This window comes from Crocuta crocuta, unplaced genomic scaffold, assembly GCF_008692635.1.
Source record: "Crocuta crocuta isolate KB4526 unplaced genomic scaffold, BGI_CrCroc_1.0 scaffold240, whole genome shotgun sequence".
In the NCBI taxonomy this organism is placed as follows: Eukaryota; Metazoa; Chordata; class Mammalia; order Carnivora; family Hyaenidae; genus Crocuta; species Crocuta crocuta.
In genome coordinates, this window is record NW_027527380.1 from 44,929 (window position 1) to 62,694 (window position 17,766).

Consider the following 17,766-nt stretch of genomic DNA (forward strand, 5'->3'; position numbering starts at 1 on the left):
GAATGACATATTTTAAGCAATATTTATCAGAGTAACGTTTTAGCACATAAAACAAGCCCACTGGAATGCACAGCAAAATCCAACTTGACACTATAAAGAGAAATCAAAATAATGTGCCAGCATTTTGCTTGTCAGCTGTGAATACTATGTATTTCTTATCACAAATAAAAAGAAGTTTACTAGAAACTGAGTTCTAAAACAACATATTCACTATTTGAGTATAACAAAAAGAATCTAGAATCTTCATATGCAAGTTTAATAAATCATCATGATTTATTCATGGGATTTCTACATCAGATTGTGGTTTAAAAACAGTTATATTAAGTGTGATATGAAGAGAATGATGTACAATCAATATGAATCTTGTTAAATCTGTCTTCCATGGACTTTCTCCATCTTTCTACTTAGCAATAAAAGGCATTTTTAGGTTTATATAAACATTCTTTACAATTGCCCTCTTAACAAAAAATTAGTATATAAATAGCACTAGGCATTTAGTAAATAAGTCACAGGCCAGTAAATTCAATTGTGCAGTTGTGAAATGTAACGTGAAAGAGTTTGAAACCTTAAGACTGAGTGATCTGCAGTGTTTCCAACATGTCTTCGACTGCCTTAAGAGAGTATTTGGTTTCCTTCTTACTTCGACCTGCAAACTAATTTTTAAAAAAAAATGCAATTAGGCTCAATTTCATGGCAGGTTCAAAATCACAATCTTACCTTCACTTTGCTAATGAGAGTTAACATTATCTATTTTATCACTAGCATGAAATCAAATATCTTTTCTTCAATAAAACAAAATTGGGGTTTTATTTTTTGCCTTTATTTCCTTTGCCTCAGGATACAGATCTAGAAAAATATTGCTATTGCCAATGTCAGAAAAATTACTGCCTATGCTCTATTCTAGGATTTTTATGGTTTCAGGTCTCACATTTAGGTCTTTAATGCATTTTGAGTTTATTTTTGGGTATGGTGTAAGAAAATGGTCCAATTTCATTCTTTTACATGTAGCTGTCCAGTTTTCCCAACACTATTTGTTGAAGGGATTGTCTTTTTCCCATTGCATATTCTTGCCTCTTTAATTGAAAATTAATTCATCATATAATCGTGGGTTTGTTTCTGGGCTTTTCATCCTCTTCCACGGATCTATGTCTCTATTTTTGCGTCAGTACTGTATGGCTCTGATTATTATAGCTTTGTAGTATAACCTGAAATCTGGAATTGGGACACCTCTACCTTTGTTATTCACAATTGCTATTCAGGGTCTTTTGTGCTTCCGTACAAATTTAGGGTTATTTGTTCTCTTCTGTGAAAAAATGCTGTTGGTATTTTGACAGGGATTGCATTAAATCTGCAGACTGCTTTGTGCAGTATGCACATTTTAATAATACTTGTTCTCCCAATCCATGAATATGGAATATCCTTCCATTTGCCTGTGTTGTCTTTTATTTCTTTTTTTTAAATTTCTTTTATCAATGTTCAAAATTTGGACTTTACATTTTCATTAAGTTTCATCTTTAGTTGAAGTATACTAAGAATTCACTGCAAAATTGGCTGACTTAAATGCTTATGTAGTGTGATAACCTATAAAAACATATATTTTAAAACTATCTCTTCAGATGAAAAAACTTTATGAAATAAAAAGCATAATTTATAACTGAAAAATGTGAGCCATTTCTACTTGTCAGCCCTCTAAACAAATATTTACAATTTTAACAAAAGTAAAATATAAATGTAAAGTACTTTCTATTTAAACATTTTAAAGTTGCAAGATCTCTCTAAAATTATTTAAAGTAAATCACAATCTTTAAAATATTTTTAGAATTATTAATTGATTAGATGGCATGTTTCAGTAGCAAAGAGCTGTCAAAACTCTATGCTACATATTAAAATGATGCAAACATGTTTTAAAATATGCATTTCTAGTTTATGAAGTTGTAATTTATTTTATAAAACCATTGGATTTCAAAATGAAAAAAAAATACAACACATTAAAAATAGTATCTTTGCACATTTAAAAGAAAATTCATGGCATATTAAATTCAATATAGTGCACATAATCAGTGAGGGAAACACTGTTGAACACCCCATGCTGATTTCAAAATGAGTTTTCTAACTAGACTCACAATTCTCATCATTTATCAGGTTGACTGAATACTACAGATTTACTAGAGAAGTATTCCTTATGGGTAAGGGAAGGTTTATTATATCTATATTATCTGTTCCCCCAGGATGAAGTATTGATTAACATCTGCTATTAGGAAAATATAGTATTTTCAAATTAACATCTAAGCACTCAATACATTTTCAAATGACTGATCTTCCCTGCAAATACCAATGCTGTTTTAAGCACTTAGCACTTGATTTATGATGTGCTCCTTCTGTTTTGTAATTAACTTAATTTGGCAAACTTCTCATGACCTGTTAAGAAAGATTAAGTGATCAAGTACAGGTAAAATCACAGAAGCAATAGAGTTCAGGAATTGGTAACCTGCCTCTGACCTCACTGGCTATAGGTTAACATTATGATTCTCCTACTTCCTAAACCATTAGCTTCTGTGGTTGAATCTTGATTTGATAGAGTAAATAAAGGGGATTTCTAGAAGAAATGTTGAGGGAAGAGATAAGCTTCTCATAAGAATCAAGATTACTTTACCTTTCATATGACATTAGTAATTTAAGGAATTCAATTGTTAAATATATGATTCATAATTGCAAAATACGGTAACAGCAACATAACATTTAAAACTCTGCCTTTCCATAATTTCCCATAGTGACTAAAGGATGTGGGGTATGTTATTACTCCTATAATCCAGTTGATAAATTTACTTTCACAAGGACTTACCAAGAACAGAAAGCCTTTTCTTTTACAACTGCCTACCCAAAGTAAACAGGAATGGTCCTAATCAGATACTTAAAGGCCTAATTCTAAGGAAAAGCTTTGATCGGTTGGAGCAAAATAGGATACCACATAGAAACATTCACTCCTATTTTTTAATTAGCAAAATAGAAACGAAAAATTTCTGTAGAGCTGAAGTCATAACCAGTATTTTAAAATACAGCACTTTTCTTGATTTGTACTCAACCATAAAAAAAGTAAATATAAATGTGATTTTTTAAATTAGCTAATTTTAAAAATCACCTAAGATTGTGTGACAATACTACTGACAACCAGTGCAATTTAGAATAAACCAAACTTATTTCTGTCAGAACAAATAAAAAGAAAGTTGGAAATATAAATCTATCACTTCAAATTTTGCCTGACATGCAATTATTTTGTCTATTCCAGAATTATATGGCAATTTAACTGATTAAGCCGGAATCCTATTTTCCCTCAAATCATGATTTAATTTTCCATTTCCCAAAAGGATAGTAACAGAATCACTTCTGCAATCATAAATAACATATGGATTGCTAGCACAGACGAATTTAAAAGTGTATCAAAGAAGCATTTATCTGGAAAATTATTGTGAGTTAGGTTCACATTAAAGTTTTTCATGAGCATTAATCAAACTTGCCTGCCTGTACTAAACATACTAAACCAATTACCTAATTGAAGAGCAAGTAGTAGCCATATTCTGTTTCATTATTAAGTAGAAAGAAAGAAGGAAAAGCAGTTCTTAAAATCTCATTTTCTCTAATTTATAAATGTCTAGGAAAACATTACAATAAGGAGTATTTATTATATACTCTATATTTGTTTATATGCCAAGACATGAGTCATAAAATTCTCAATTAGATCCCAGAGATTTGTCTAATTCCTAAAATGCCAATCTCTGAAAGTTATACTTCCCACATTAATCACAAAAATTCTGCATTTTTGTTTTCATACAGTTCGATTTTGCTTAAATAAACTCTGCTTTCATAATTCCCTATGATGTTAAAGGAAAGTCACCAGAAAGCACATTCAAATCATAAAAACTTATTTATTAAATTCAAAGGTCAATAATTTATCAACTATGACAACTGGGATAAACTGGGCTAACCTTTACCTTTGCATAAATTGTGGAAAATAATATGGGTGGACAAAGTAATAGGATAAATAGATTGGAACACTGGATGGATAAATCTCAGAAACATTATACTGAGTGAAAGAAGCCAGGCACAAAAGAGTACGTAACCTATGATCTCACTTATATAACGTTCTAGTACAGGCAAAACCAATTTATAGTGATAAAAATCAAATCAGTGCTTGTCTACAGTGTCAAGTGCGGCTGACTGCAAAGTGGCAAAGGGGACTCTCTTGGGTGATGGAAATGTTGTATATCTTGTATGGGGTGCTGGTGGGAAGGGAATATACATTTGTCTAAACTCAACTTACATTTCAAATGTATGCACATTACTGTATATAAATCATACCTTAATAAGCAGATAAAAAGAAAAAGACAAAATAAATGAAAACAGAAGGTAGGGACTATAGACTTATACAATAGGGTAATAAACTGCCAAAGGATCACATAGTTATCTTCCTATTTAACAGGTGAAGTATTATATCCTCTGAATCTGGGTTGAGCATGTGACTTTCTTTGCTCAATGGAAAATTAGCAATATATGACACAGAGACTCAATAAACCCTTACACACTGGAGTTTGACTGTTTGCTGCTCATGGAACCCTTAGACCACCACACGAATAAGTCCAGGTTAGCCTGCCAAGTGAGAAACACGAGGCCTAGCAATCCCAGTTGACAGACAGCAAGCCAACAGTCAGATGTTTAAGTGAGGACATCAACCACTAGGATAGCACAGAAATATAAATAAGCCCAGTGGAAACAAGCAGTGTTATTCAACTGAGCCCAAGCTAAACAGCCTACCTATAGAATCATAAGCAAACAAGTTATTTTAAATCACTAAATTAGCAAAAGGTAATTGATACAAATATTTACAGAATCTGATTCACAGAAAGAGCCCAGAATCTCTACAGAAAAAGCAAAGAATATGCAAGCTTTAAAACCATCAAGAGATTTTATTTAAAACCTGTTACTAGTATCTAGGGGCAAATAAATTTTGCATGATGGGTGATTCCTAGTTGAGGAGTATTAGAAATTTCTATACAGAAATGTGACATGATGACCTGAGAGATGTGTTATCTTCCTGCAGTGATATCTAAAATGACAGAAACTGGCTAAAGTTCTTTTTTTCTATCCTTCCCTACAGAGTCAAGAAAAGGCAAATCATATTCAGTAAAGATCCGTAAAATGTTTCTGAGGTCTGTGGAGTTTATGATGCAAAACTCTTAAAGAGTACCGGTGACACTCTTAGAGCGCTTTCCAAAAAACACAGAGACTTTATAAATCTCTAAGTAGAATGGAATTAGTAAGGCAAAATTAAAAAAAAAATGGCAGGAAGGGTAAATATTACTAAACAACAGGGTTTGGATCTATGAACAATGGCTCAAAATACTGAAATGACAGATTCATGTCCAGTGGTGCATCTCATAAGGCAGAAAAAAACATGCTTGTCTGGTCTTGTATTACTGAAGAGACAGGAAGAAAGGAAAAAAACAAAACAAATAAAGTTCTGAATGTAGTTACCATTTAGAGCTTTAGGTCTGAATTGAAGAGACACGAGGGTAGGTTATCAACTATTCACATGAGAAAATAATTAAGAGAGTAAAAAACTGTATTTATACCTTCAGATACATTTATACCTGACATTTCTTTATAGAAGAGTATATATATACTGCGGCTCTTCCAAGTACCAACTCTGGAATCAGACTCCCTAGGTTTGAAAACAGCTGTCCTTAAGCATCTATGTCATCTTGGGAAAGTTATTTACTCTTTCCATGCTTTAACTTCTTCATTTATAAAACAGGCAAATGTTTTATAAGTGTGAGAAATTATCTACAAATATTTGCTCTTATAAGTATTACTGTTGTTGTTTTAATTGTAATGAACATAGCAGTTCATCATAAAGAAAACTTGGATGATGTGATTAGTAAATACAATGTAATGAGTATTATTGTGACTTGGTGAAAATTATTTATTAACTCCTTTAATTTTCAGAAAACTTCAATTGTGTCCATTTTGCAGATGAAAAGCTAAGCCCAGAGATAGTGTATCATTTATCCAAAGCCACATAAATAATAAATGTCAACACCAAACTTTGAAAACAGACAATATGGATCTAGCATTTATGTTCTCTTAACTCCTACACGGTACTAGTATCCACAGAATGGGAGTCATGACCAAATACAGAGATGGATAGAAACTCTGTGAATAGCTACATGAGAGGAAATTGACCCTTATTTCACATCATACATAGAAATCAATTTCAAATGGACTGTGGATCTAAATACAAAAGGTAGAAGAAAAAAAAACCCTCTAAAGACACACAAAATTATCTTCATGACTATGAGTAGCAACCGATTTCTTAAACAAAACACAAAAAGCACAAATCATAAAAGAAAATAAACATTTAACTTCAGAACTTTTATTCATCAAAATCATTTGAGGGAGATAGCAAGTAAAGAGTTGAAGGAATGTGGTACATATATAACTAACAAAAAGCTCATAATCAGAACTGTTTAAAAAAAACAAAATAAAAAGTCATAAAGCAATGAAAAAGCTAGACTTCACGAAAGTGGATATCCAAATGGCCAATAAACATATGAAAAAGTGTTCAATCTCACTGGTCATCAGGGAGATGTAAAAGGAAACCATGGATATGACTATACATATACCAGAATGGTTATAATTATAAAAAATGACAGCACCAAGTACTGGCAAAGATGTGGAGCTGTGAGAACTGCCAAACACTATTGGTGGGACGATAAACAACTAATTTGGAAAACAAATTATGACTCAATATTTCCATTCAGAGGTATACACCCACCAGAAGTACATGTATACCAAAAGACTCTGCAGCCATATTCAATGTAATATTATTCATAATAGCCCTAAACAAGAAATAACCCAAATGCCTATCAACAGCTGACCAGATAAATTATATTATTTTCATACACCACATAACAGTAAAATGAAAATGAATGAACTACAGACATAAACAGGAATGTCATAAACAGAATAGTGACATAGACTAGACAAAAATGAATACATACTGTATGATTCCATAAAGTTCAAAACTAAACCAAAACAATGGGATTATAAATCAACACTATTGAGGTTGATAGGAGCAGATATTAAGAGGATATACTATAAGGGCTCTGGGTGCTATACTGTTTCCATTTCTTGACATGGATACACTTATCTTGTATAATTCATTTAAATGTATATTTATGACTTGGGTTCTTTTTTTCTATGTATAATAAAAATAGATTTTAAAAATCAGTCATGCCATGTCAAAAAAAAGCACTCTCTGAGCAGCTAATTGTTTCTCAAAAATAGCTTTAAAAAAGGATGTAGTCTGCATGCCATTAATTTTATATTATCAAAGTCTTATCTTTAAATCACACACATACTCAAGGCCTACTACTAAGTGTGGAACTCATTATGATCTGTGCTATCTCAAACTAACTGCATTTATATTCTGACTTACAATATGCCAAGAGAATAACCTCTATTACATATAATAAAAGTACACAAACATATCTTTAAATAATGTGATCACAGGGGCACTAAATTTTTTAAATCTCTCTACTAACCTTCTCCAACAAGGAGTATAAAACCAAACAAAAACAGCATCAAAACCAAAATAAAAGAAAACAAGTCCAAAGAGCACAACTTCAAAAAAAAACTACACTATAGGAAATCCTCAAAAAAAACCCTACAATATGGTTTTATTACCAATAGTGGCAGGACCTAGAAAGGATCAACAGCAGTATGGTAGGAGTACGGTATGTATGTATGATAGGTACGGACAACTTAATACTACTCTACAAGCCACACAAATGAAGAGTATAAATTGGATGAATCTGCAAATGGCCTACAAAACTAGGACAGTCTCAAAGGCTCCAAATCAAAGATAGGTGTTAAAAGCTGCATACAAATGTGACATTAAACAAGCCTAACAGTCTACAACCTCAAAATCTCTGAAATACCCAGCAAACATCCTTTTCCAGGAGTGAAAAAAAACCTCACACTGAAGGATAATCACCAGAAAGTGAAACCAAATTTAACTGGGCACAAACAATAGGGGTAAGAGGGAGATGGTTCAGATGAAGGGAAAGGGTGCGGGTGATAAGGAAAGTAGTGATGCCCACAGGCAGCAAACCCCAGAAAGAATGAAAGAAAGAACTCTAACAACAAAATGCAACATTTAAAGCTAAGAGCAGTACCTCAAAATTCAAGATCTACAGACCTCTATAGGGTCAAAGCCAGAAAATCTTTCTGTAGCAGACCTAGCTCTGAGAAAGACTACATATACAGAGAGGTCATATTTAAGTTCTCTATAACAAGAGGAAGCCATAAAAAGACAAGCTGGGAAAGTTATCCTATCCTATCTCTGACACTCTCATTCCACAAAAACCTCCTCCTAATCAAAACTATCTGATTTAAACAAGGAGAACAGAAAAAAAGAATACACACTAATTCCATTAAAAATTATTAGAGAAAAAAAAAGAAAATAAATAATGAAAATGACAGAAAAAGATTTGGAAAAAAATGAATGATATAACAAGGTGGTAAGAAAGGAAACCCAATATATTTACATCCTGAAAAAAAAAAAAAAACTTCAGCAATTAAACAGAAAAAATATTTAACACTATAATTCTAAAAGCAACTCTCCTCAAATTAAGAGGATTAAATCCATATATTAAATGGGCCTACTGCGCATTTGGGAAAACTGACCCAACAATCAACAAAACGTATTGCGGTAAAACTACTAGATTTTAATAATAAGGGAAAAATTCCTTTGGACATTCAGAGAAAAAGTCTGTCACTTAGAGAAAGAAAATCAGGATGCATCAGGCTTCTTAACAGCAATATTTTATCCTAAAACACAATGGAACAATATGTTTAAGATACTTCAGTAATACACCTTCAGAAAGGTTGTATAAAAAGCCCAACTATCCTTCAAATATAAAGACTACTGACAGGTTTATAAACATGCAAGATATAAAAAGATATGTTTTCCCATGAACCATTACTGAAGAATCTCCTAGGGTCAAGCTTCAGAAAACTAAAAAAAGAGAATTTTCAGAAGAATTTTCAGATAAGATCTGACATGTAAGCAAAGCACAAAATCTTTGTTATGTAGTCTGGTTAGTTTACCTTTAGGCTTTTCTTCCTCCCTTGTAATTACCTGAGATACCTCTAATAACATACTCAACTCACATACCCAATCTGCACATTATGCAATTTGTTTACCTTTCTTGAATTTTTAGAATTACTTTTTATTTGTCTGAACTACTGAAATTTTGCAGATGATAAGGCTCATTATAGGATCATAATAGTAATGGACTTCTTTTGTGGAATTGTTGTTTTGTTTTTTAAGTAGGCTTCACACCCAGTGCAGGGTCCAATATGGGGCGTGAACTCACAACCATGAGATCAAGACCTGAGCTAAGATCAAGAGTGGGAAGCTTAACCAACTGAGCCACCCAGTTGCCCCAGTAACAGACTTTTTTTGGGAGAAAAAAAAAAAAAAGTGATCCTACAAGTTAATTTTACACAGTTAAAACACATTCAATTAAGACCTAAAGGCATAAAAGTTCAATGACAGACATTTGGCTTTGTAGTTTGCTGAAACAAAAACAAGAAATACATTAACTGATCTATATGACAACATAAAATGATCAATACTGACCTGATAAGCTCTGTTTATTTGACTAGCTGCCCAACTAGCATATTTCATGTTGTCCTTTTTTGTTTTTGCACTTGCTTTTGGATTAGAAGCAATATGACTTGCCGACTAAAAACAAAAAAGAAACATCAAAAACAAAATTCCTTTTTTCTAGCCAAGATAATAAAAAAAAAAATGTAAAGGCCATAATTGCAATGGGATAGCAAAGAGGTTTTATAGGTTGTACCAAAATAAGTTTAAAAATAAAAGTAAATTGCAATGAAGTTAGTTTTTAAAAATCAAAATATGTTTTAGAATATAAGATAAAGTAACAAAAAAGAATGAATTTCTTTTTTTTTTTTAATGTTTTATTTATTTCTAGGAGAGAGAGAGAGAGAGACAGCGTGAGCAGGGGAGGGTCAGAGAGAGAGGGAGTCACAGACTCTGAAACAGGCTCCAGGCTCTGAGCTGGCAATCAGCATAGAGCCCGATGCAGGGCACGAACCCACGAACCGCGAGATCATGACCTAAGCGAAAGTCGGATGCCTAACTGACTAAGCCACCCAGGCGCCCCAAGAATGAATTTCTTACATAATCCCTAATTTATTTTATTATCTATCTACCACAACTTCTAAAGGTAAAATTAAGTACTTAAATATTATAGAACATTATTTAAATACTGTACGATATTGCTGGTCATTATTATTATTTGTTATTAAGTTATTATTTCTAATTATTTATCACGGTATTACTTTAGCTATCCTATATCAGAATTATAGAATTATTGAATATTAATGTAAGAAGGAATCTCAAAAATAATTTAGTTCAACTTCCTACATTAACAGGTGAAAAAAACTTAAGTCCATGAGGAGTGATGTGATTTCACCAAAGCAAGTTAATGAAAGCCTTAGAAATAGAAAGAGATCCTCATTTCCAATCTACTTCTCTTTTAACTATACCAAGAGTTTCCAAACTGATTTCACAGCACCAGTTAGAATCACTACAATTTGATCCATCCTAATCTAGGATCCATGAAAGAATATGTACACCTCAAAGATTATATGCTAATTTTCAAGTATTTATATATACACTTCCAGGCAGAAGATCTTTTATCTTATGCTAAATATGTCTTAATCTTATGAGGTTCTGTCCATGTTATTAAAAAAATATTAAGCCTTTCTTTTATACTTAGCCTGTGTTATTGGCTCTTTCCCTCCATCGCCTCCTCTGTCAATGAAAAATTTATACGCCAAAATCTGACTTTTACACCTTAATGTCTTTACTGTCAACTTTTTGGTATGAATTTCAGCAAATAGAGTGATTAAAAGAATGACTCTGGAATCAACTGCCTGAGCTGATATCTCATCTCAATCACTCAGTAAGTCTGTGACTACCCTTCCACAAATTAACTAGGCCTCTCTGCATCTTAGTTTCACTTTCTGTGAAATGGTAGCAATAACAGTACTTTCTCAAATAGGTGATGTGAAGATTTAATGATTTAAATTTTAAAAAGAGCTCAAAACAATGCTTAGCACATAAAGTGTTATGTGTAAACTATTATTAATAATCTATTGTCATATACATATTTATTAGTATTTCATTTACTTGGTAAAGAGACTTTGCTATTATACTGTATATCCAAGCTACTATAATTGGAACTGGTAGGTCCAAAAAAAATTTCTTGAAATTCATTTGAACTGTTTTCTAATTATATTTTGTCATTCTTTTCCTGAAAATTATTTCATTTATATTTCTTCCTGCCTCTATTTCTGCAACCAATTCTTTTTCACTAAGCCTTAATAAGACATTCATCCAAAACTCCAGGAAAAGACCCGGATAAATTAAAATTTCAAAGAACTAGCCTATTAAAAAAAAAGTTTTCTGATTGTAGAGAGAGGAGCTCATATTATGTATATTTTAAGGATCAGCAAATTCTTCCCCTATTTCCCACAGCCCTTGTTAATTGACTTTTCTAAGCTCATCATTAGGCATACATAAACCATAGAAATATTTAATTACATGCTTCCCACAATTTCCAAGCTCTTCTTCTGTACCATATATGAAGTTTATATTTGACGTAGAGATTTTATTTCTAATGTCTGTTACTGCATAGTTTAAAAACGTGACATATAATTTACAGTAAGAAAAATAATAATGTTGGACATAAACCCAAGAATATCAAAACAATTAAGACAATACATAATATGGTTTTGTATGTTACTATTTAATAAAGGCAGACTTAAATTCTGATACAATAAAAGATATTTTACAATAAAATGTCAAATAGCTAGAATATATTAACTTTCAAAAATAAAACTGCAATACAATCTATTGCTCATGTTTAATGCAAGTGAAAAACATGCTAACAACAATACACAAAAAACAAGAGGGAAGTGATTGGATGGGATAGACTTAATGGATTTAAATGACAGAATTGCGAGTATAACATTAAACATGCACCTCTACTCACCATGTAAAGCCCAAACAAAGCTCTCATATTTCTGTTGTTCAGTTTCAATGCCTGTGCAAAATACTTTCTTGAAAGTTCGAGGTTTTCAAGTCCACCTTGAGTATATTTAACCTGTTAAAAATTGCAGAGTGCTGAAATCTGTTTATTTTACTACTTTGAAATATAGCATGTTTCATCATACCATAGGCATGAGTAACTGAAACAGATATTCTGTAAACAAATTCAAGATGTTAAAAGAATTCATCTTAAAGTTGTTAAAGCTAATCTAAATTTTAAAGCATAACCTCCCTGAAAAACCTATTCTATGAACATTAAGATCACAGAGTAGTTTTTAAAACAAAATGCTGTCAATAAAAAAGCCAATGTAATTTCTATTTCAACTGCCTTGCAAATGCCTCACAACTTTGTATTTTCTGTTACTAGCATTCTAACTCTATATGTCAATACTTTTCTAGCCACCTTGACATTTCTTAATAATAAAATCCTTCTAACATAGCATTCAACTGTATCATTATTCTTAATAGTGAGATAAATACTTCCTACTTCCAAAAATACTGAATTAATATCAACTTCCTAGAATATGGATTTAAAAATCATAACTATTATAAATGTCTGAGAAGGCATTAAATGGTGATAGTGGTGACATCATGGGTTCATAATTAGGAAAGAAAATAGTATATAATAAAAATCACAAATAATTTCACTGTTTGAAGTGCTTTATAAGTCATATTCCCATTGCAATGTTAAGAATTTTAAACTTTTACTCATAGTTGATTTTCATCAGATATTTTAATATTTATATTCTTGTCTCATAGGACATATTCTTAGTTCTAAAATAATACATAACACCAACAAAAATAAAATCATATACGACTGTTGTTTCTAAAAACACTTACTTCAGCATACTGCTGACAGTATAAGTGGTTGTGTGGATTAGTCATCATTAGCTCCTCTAAGCAAAAGGCTGCTTTAGCATAGCTGAAAAATATGAAGAGGAACTACCAATTTTAAAAGTCAGAAATATCATCTTAGCTCAAATAACTTAAAAATAATAAAAATAACTTAAAACAATGTTTGAAAATAATTTTAAAACAATTTTAGTGATGTTAGACATTTTATTCCCAAAATTTAAAAAGCTTTATAAATACTTATGTTGAATTGATAAATACAAATAACAAATGCTTAACTCCTAAAGCAGATTATGAACAATCAGTAGATACTACATTCTTAAAAATGGGTCACCATTATGACATCCAAACTTTATTCACAGCATAGACTTCATGACCTTGGACCAGGTTACATAAATTCAATAAATTCAAGTCCATTGATCACTGAATAAAATATTCAAATAGCTAAAGCATAATGAAGAATGTTTTATTAAATACTCTCTATTCATAAAAATCCTTGTTGACACATACTTACAAAATATTCTATTACAAAGACTTTTTACTTGTTTGTCAAATACGAAATTATAATGAAGTTATACATGTTTAAACCCATGTAAAATAGATCAAGTTAGTGGTTCTGATATGCACTCTACTACTATTTCAACACATGGTGAAGAAACAAGCATCTTGATAAAAACCTGAGGAGAGAACTGCTACAAAGGGTTCTGGAAAAATAGTTTTACACCACATGCCTAGAATTCCCCTTAATGTATTTTATATGTTTAAAGTGATGTGACTATCCTCACCATTTACAGGAAATCCTAAAGAACACAAGTGTTACAAGATTTATTCCCAGTGAAAAGGTGATAAAAGTACCTAACAGAAAAAGGCTACCTACAGTTATTTTTGGCATTTGTCACCAATGTACAAAGCTACCTATCTTCACACTAAGTTTGATATACTTTTCAAAATATACATGCTGCAGTTTCACATATATGTACTGACTAATAACATCTTCCTTTTATTACATGCTCTTTATGTATCATGCACTTCTCTAGGTATGTTATATGTATTAACTCATTTAATCCTCCCCAAATCCTAGGAAGTAGGAAATTATTATCACCATTTTATAGTTGAGAAGTCACAGAGATGCAAACTGAAACTCCAAACAGCCTACTCTTAACCGCTATGCTTACTGTTTCTACGCACTACACACAATGAAAAATTATGGTAATGATGGTAGTGATGAAGACGTCAATGATAACATAAAAACAGTAAAACAATCAAACCCAAACTCCCCGAGAAACCAAAAACACCCTGTAGATGATCTAAATATCACAGCATTTTAGATTTATGTGTATATATATATACACATCATCAAGGATCATAGAGCTATTTAGTCCTTGTCATTTTTATATCCAAAACTAGCATTGTTCTTGACATGTGATAGATATGTAATAAATCACTAAAAAATAAATCACTAAAAAAATTATATAATAATTGTCTAGAACAAAAGTATTATGACTATCTATCTAACATATATTTATCATTCCATAAGAGATGTGAAAAGTGTACCTTAATCGCTTCTCAGCCTTTTGGCTAAGATCAGTTGTGGAAAGTGTACCTTAAATACTCAACTTTATCAACTTTTAAATATGTTCCTTTTAACAGGATGATGCTAAGAATAAACATTCTTACAGATTTAAATAGGCTGAACACACTGTGATTCTGGTTCTTATATAACATACAGTAAGATAGAATAGACAGGTAGGAGTTTCTGCTGAAAACTGAATGCCAAGGTATTTTTCTCAAAAATTATTTAGTATCTCATACAAGAAGAGGATCCCTCCCCCCAGTTTTACAAAGTATAAAATCAAATAATTTTGTGGATAAAGTATAGAATCAAATAAACTTAGAGCTAAAAGGAGCAAAAGATAGTTTAATACAGTTTTCACAGCAGTTCACTCAAAAGTATTAAACCATGTGGAAGTGACTATTTCCACAATTCTTCCAAGAATGGTACCTAGCCAATTTCATTCCAAATGCATAAAAAAGTTAATTCACTACACACAATCACTCAATGATTAGAGAATTAAAATTATTTGAATGTATTTAAAATAACTACTAGTATTAGTATGTCAAAGTCAATGACTAAAGTTTTCCAAGTTCTTCCGTTCTTCGCAAAAGCATTTATATAGATCATATTTAGCCCTATATTACTTTATCAACTTAATGATTCTTCCTTATAGGGTTTTGATAATTTCATTTGTTACAGAATTTTATAGTAAGGCTGGACCTACATAGTCACAATTATAATTAGTTTTATTACTAACTGTTCCTTGCTGATATAATATCTAGTTCTGACCAGAAATCAAGGGGAAAAAATCAGGTATCTTTGTTAAAAATACATATTTTCATTTACAATTTGTATTGGTGGTACTAATGTATACATTTTAACTAACTTTTTATATTTAGAGCAAGTAAAATGTCTCAATATGGTTGAATGGTGTGACATATACCACTACAATCACTAAATAGAAACTATAATCAGAAATTTATAAATCAGATTTATAAATTAGAAGCAAAATTAAATAAAGATAACTGTTTAAAGATATAAAAACTTGGCAGAATTCTACATCCTCTTTAACCTCTCTAACACAATGAATAGGCATATATGAACATTCTATTTTGGAAATTTATTTGGAGTAAAAATTGTAGATCTAGAGTAGCAATGCTGCCTGCAACTTATTCTACTTAAAAGAGGTTATAACTACTTCTCCTATGCAGAAAGAATGCCAAAATGATAATACATCTAGCAATTCCTAATGTGCTACATTTAGCCACTATGCCTACAAAACTGTAGTGGCATTCCACAGAACTTACCTCTTCTACCAAAAACAAACAAACAAACAAACAACAAAAAACCTACATGCCACAGTGACTTGCCCAAACAGGTTAAATGAATTAAATGAACAGATTCTGATTTACACAGTTTCAAAAAATCTGGAAATATTTTCACTCACCCTAAACCTGAATATTCCCTGCGTGTTCAATTAGAAAAAAATAAATGGTCATTTTGCAAATAACTAGCTTCAAGACCAAAAAGAGTTCTGCAATACAAGATAGAAAGGTAAGCTGAACATAATTATCATTTGCCTTGAAAAGAAATTACTTTTCGGGCGCTTTTTCTGTCTTTGTATTTCTTGATTTCTTTTGATTTTACAGTTCATTTCTCTTAAGTATATGTATATTCAATTCTATCTCAATGAACTTTTTAGATTCAAAGTAAAACTGAATGTGGCTATTACAAGGTGAAGCAAATAATAGTAAGTTTAATTATGGGTTAAAAATAAAGTATAATCTATTTTAAAACTAAATAGAGGAGTATTAGAAATACATACAAAAAAGTAACACTGAGAAAGGAAAAAGAAAAGAGAGGAGATTGATTTATGTAGTTCTTAGAGGACATGGAAGCAATAAAAATTGAAATAAATATGTAATTTCTGTAAGTTAAAAAAATTAATGTTAAAAAGATATGTAACAAACAAGGATATATTTTTAACAGGACAAAGGTTCATATCATTTATATAGTATACATGCTGCCACAGGAAACACTCATATCATTTATATAAAGAGCTATAAAAAATCTGCTAAGAAGTTTTAAATATTTAACCAATTTTCACCTTGCAAAATTTATAAAGACTAAAAAGAATGACAGCACCCAGTGTTGTTAAGGGGATGCTAGTAATTGCTGATGTGAGAGTAAATTTCTAGTGAATAGCTAGCAATAATTACCAAAACCACTAAAAAAGAGTATATAATCAAGTAATTTTACTTCTAAGAATTAAGACAAGGAAGAGGCGCCTGGGTGGCTGAGTCGGTTAAGCGTCCGACTTCAGCTCAGGTCATGATCTCATAGTTTGTGGGTTCAAGCCCTGCATCGGCTCTGTGCTAACAGCCAGCCCGGAGCCTGTTTGGGATTCTGTATCTCCCTCTCTCTCTGACCCTCCTCTGCTCACACTGTCTCTCTCTCTCAGAAATAGATAAAACATTAAAAAAATTTTTTTAAAGAATTAAAACAAGGAAATAATTAGTACAGCATTATAGCAAAAATGAAAAAGCAAAAACAAAAGAACAAGTTTTCCATTCCCCTAGGAAACTGATAAAAAATACTAGAGTACATTAATAAGATGGAATAATATAAAGCTATTAAAATATTTATTGTGATAAGTAATGTATGTCAAAACATAACAAAGTAAAAAGTATAAGCTATAAAAGATAATTCTATTTTAGGTTTCTGTTTGCTTTAAGAGGTACAGAAGAAAAAAATCAAATATAAATAGTAGATAACTTAAGATGATGATCCAATTATGATTTTGGTCTTTGTCTTTATTCTTTGCTGTGTTTTCCAAATTTTCTTCATTAGATATTTAATTAAAAAAAACCTCCTTGATTAATATGAAATATTTTTAAATACCTTTAATCACAAGATCTTCAAAAGACACTAAACTATTTTAAGTAACTGTCATCTGTTTGAGGGACAAAATAAAATGAATATTAATTGTTTTACTGCACTCCAAAAAATTACCTTCATGGTAAACTATATACTGTACACTCTAACAATGCTGATTTTAAAACTATGAAAAATGAACCACCTGAAATTAATATATCACTGTTTGTTAACTATATAGGAATAAAAGTAAAAATAAATTTTGAAAAAAAGCTACGAAAAG

At 31.2% G+C, this 17,766-nt stretch overlaps 1 protein-coding gene across 2 annotated transcripts in view; it reads right to left on the minus strand.

Annotated features, from left to right (window-relative positions):
* Positions 1-248: 248 nt before the first annotated feature.
* The window catches only part of EMC2 (ER membrane protein complex subunit 2), a 43,839-nt gene continuing 26,321 nt past the window's right edge, over positions 249-17,766 (minus strand). Inside the window, exons 8-11 of one of the 2 annotated variants that reach the window (XM_077771159.1) lie at positions 13,043-13,124; positions 12,147-12,257; positions 9,701-9,805; positions 249-653 (exon numbers count right to left, since the gene is read on the minus strand). In XM_077771159.1, coding sequence (XP_077627285.1) covers positions 567-653; positions 9,701-9,805; positions 12,147-12,257; positions 13,043-13,124 — 385 coding nt within the window. In that variant the 3' untranslated portion in view covers positions 249-566. The remainder of the gene's footprint in view (positions 654-9,700; positions 9,806-12,146; positions 12,258-13,042; positions 13,125-17,766) is intronic. The other variant, XM_077771207.1, reaches the window with a different exon arrangement.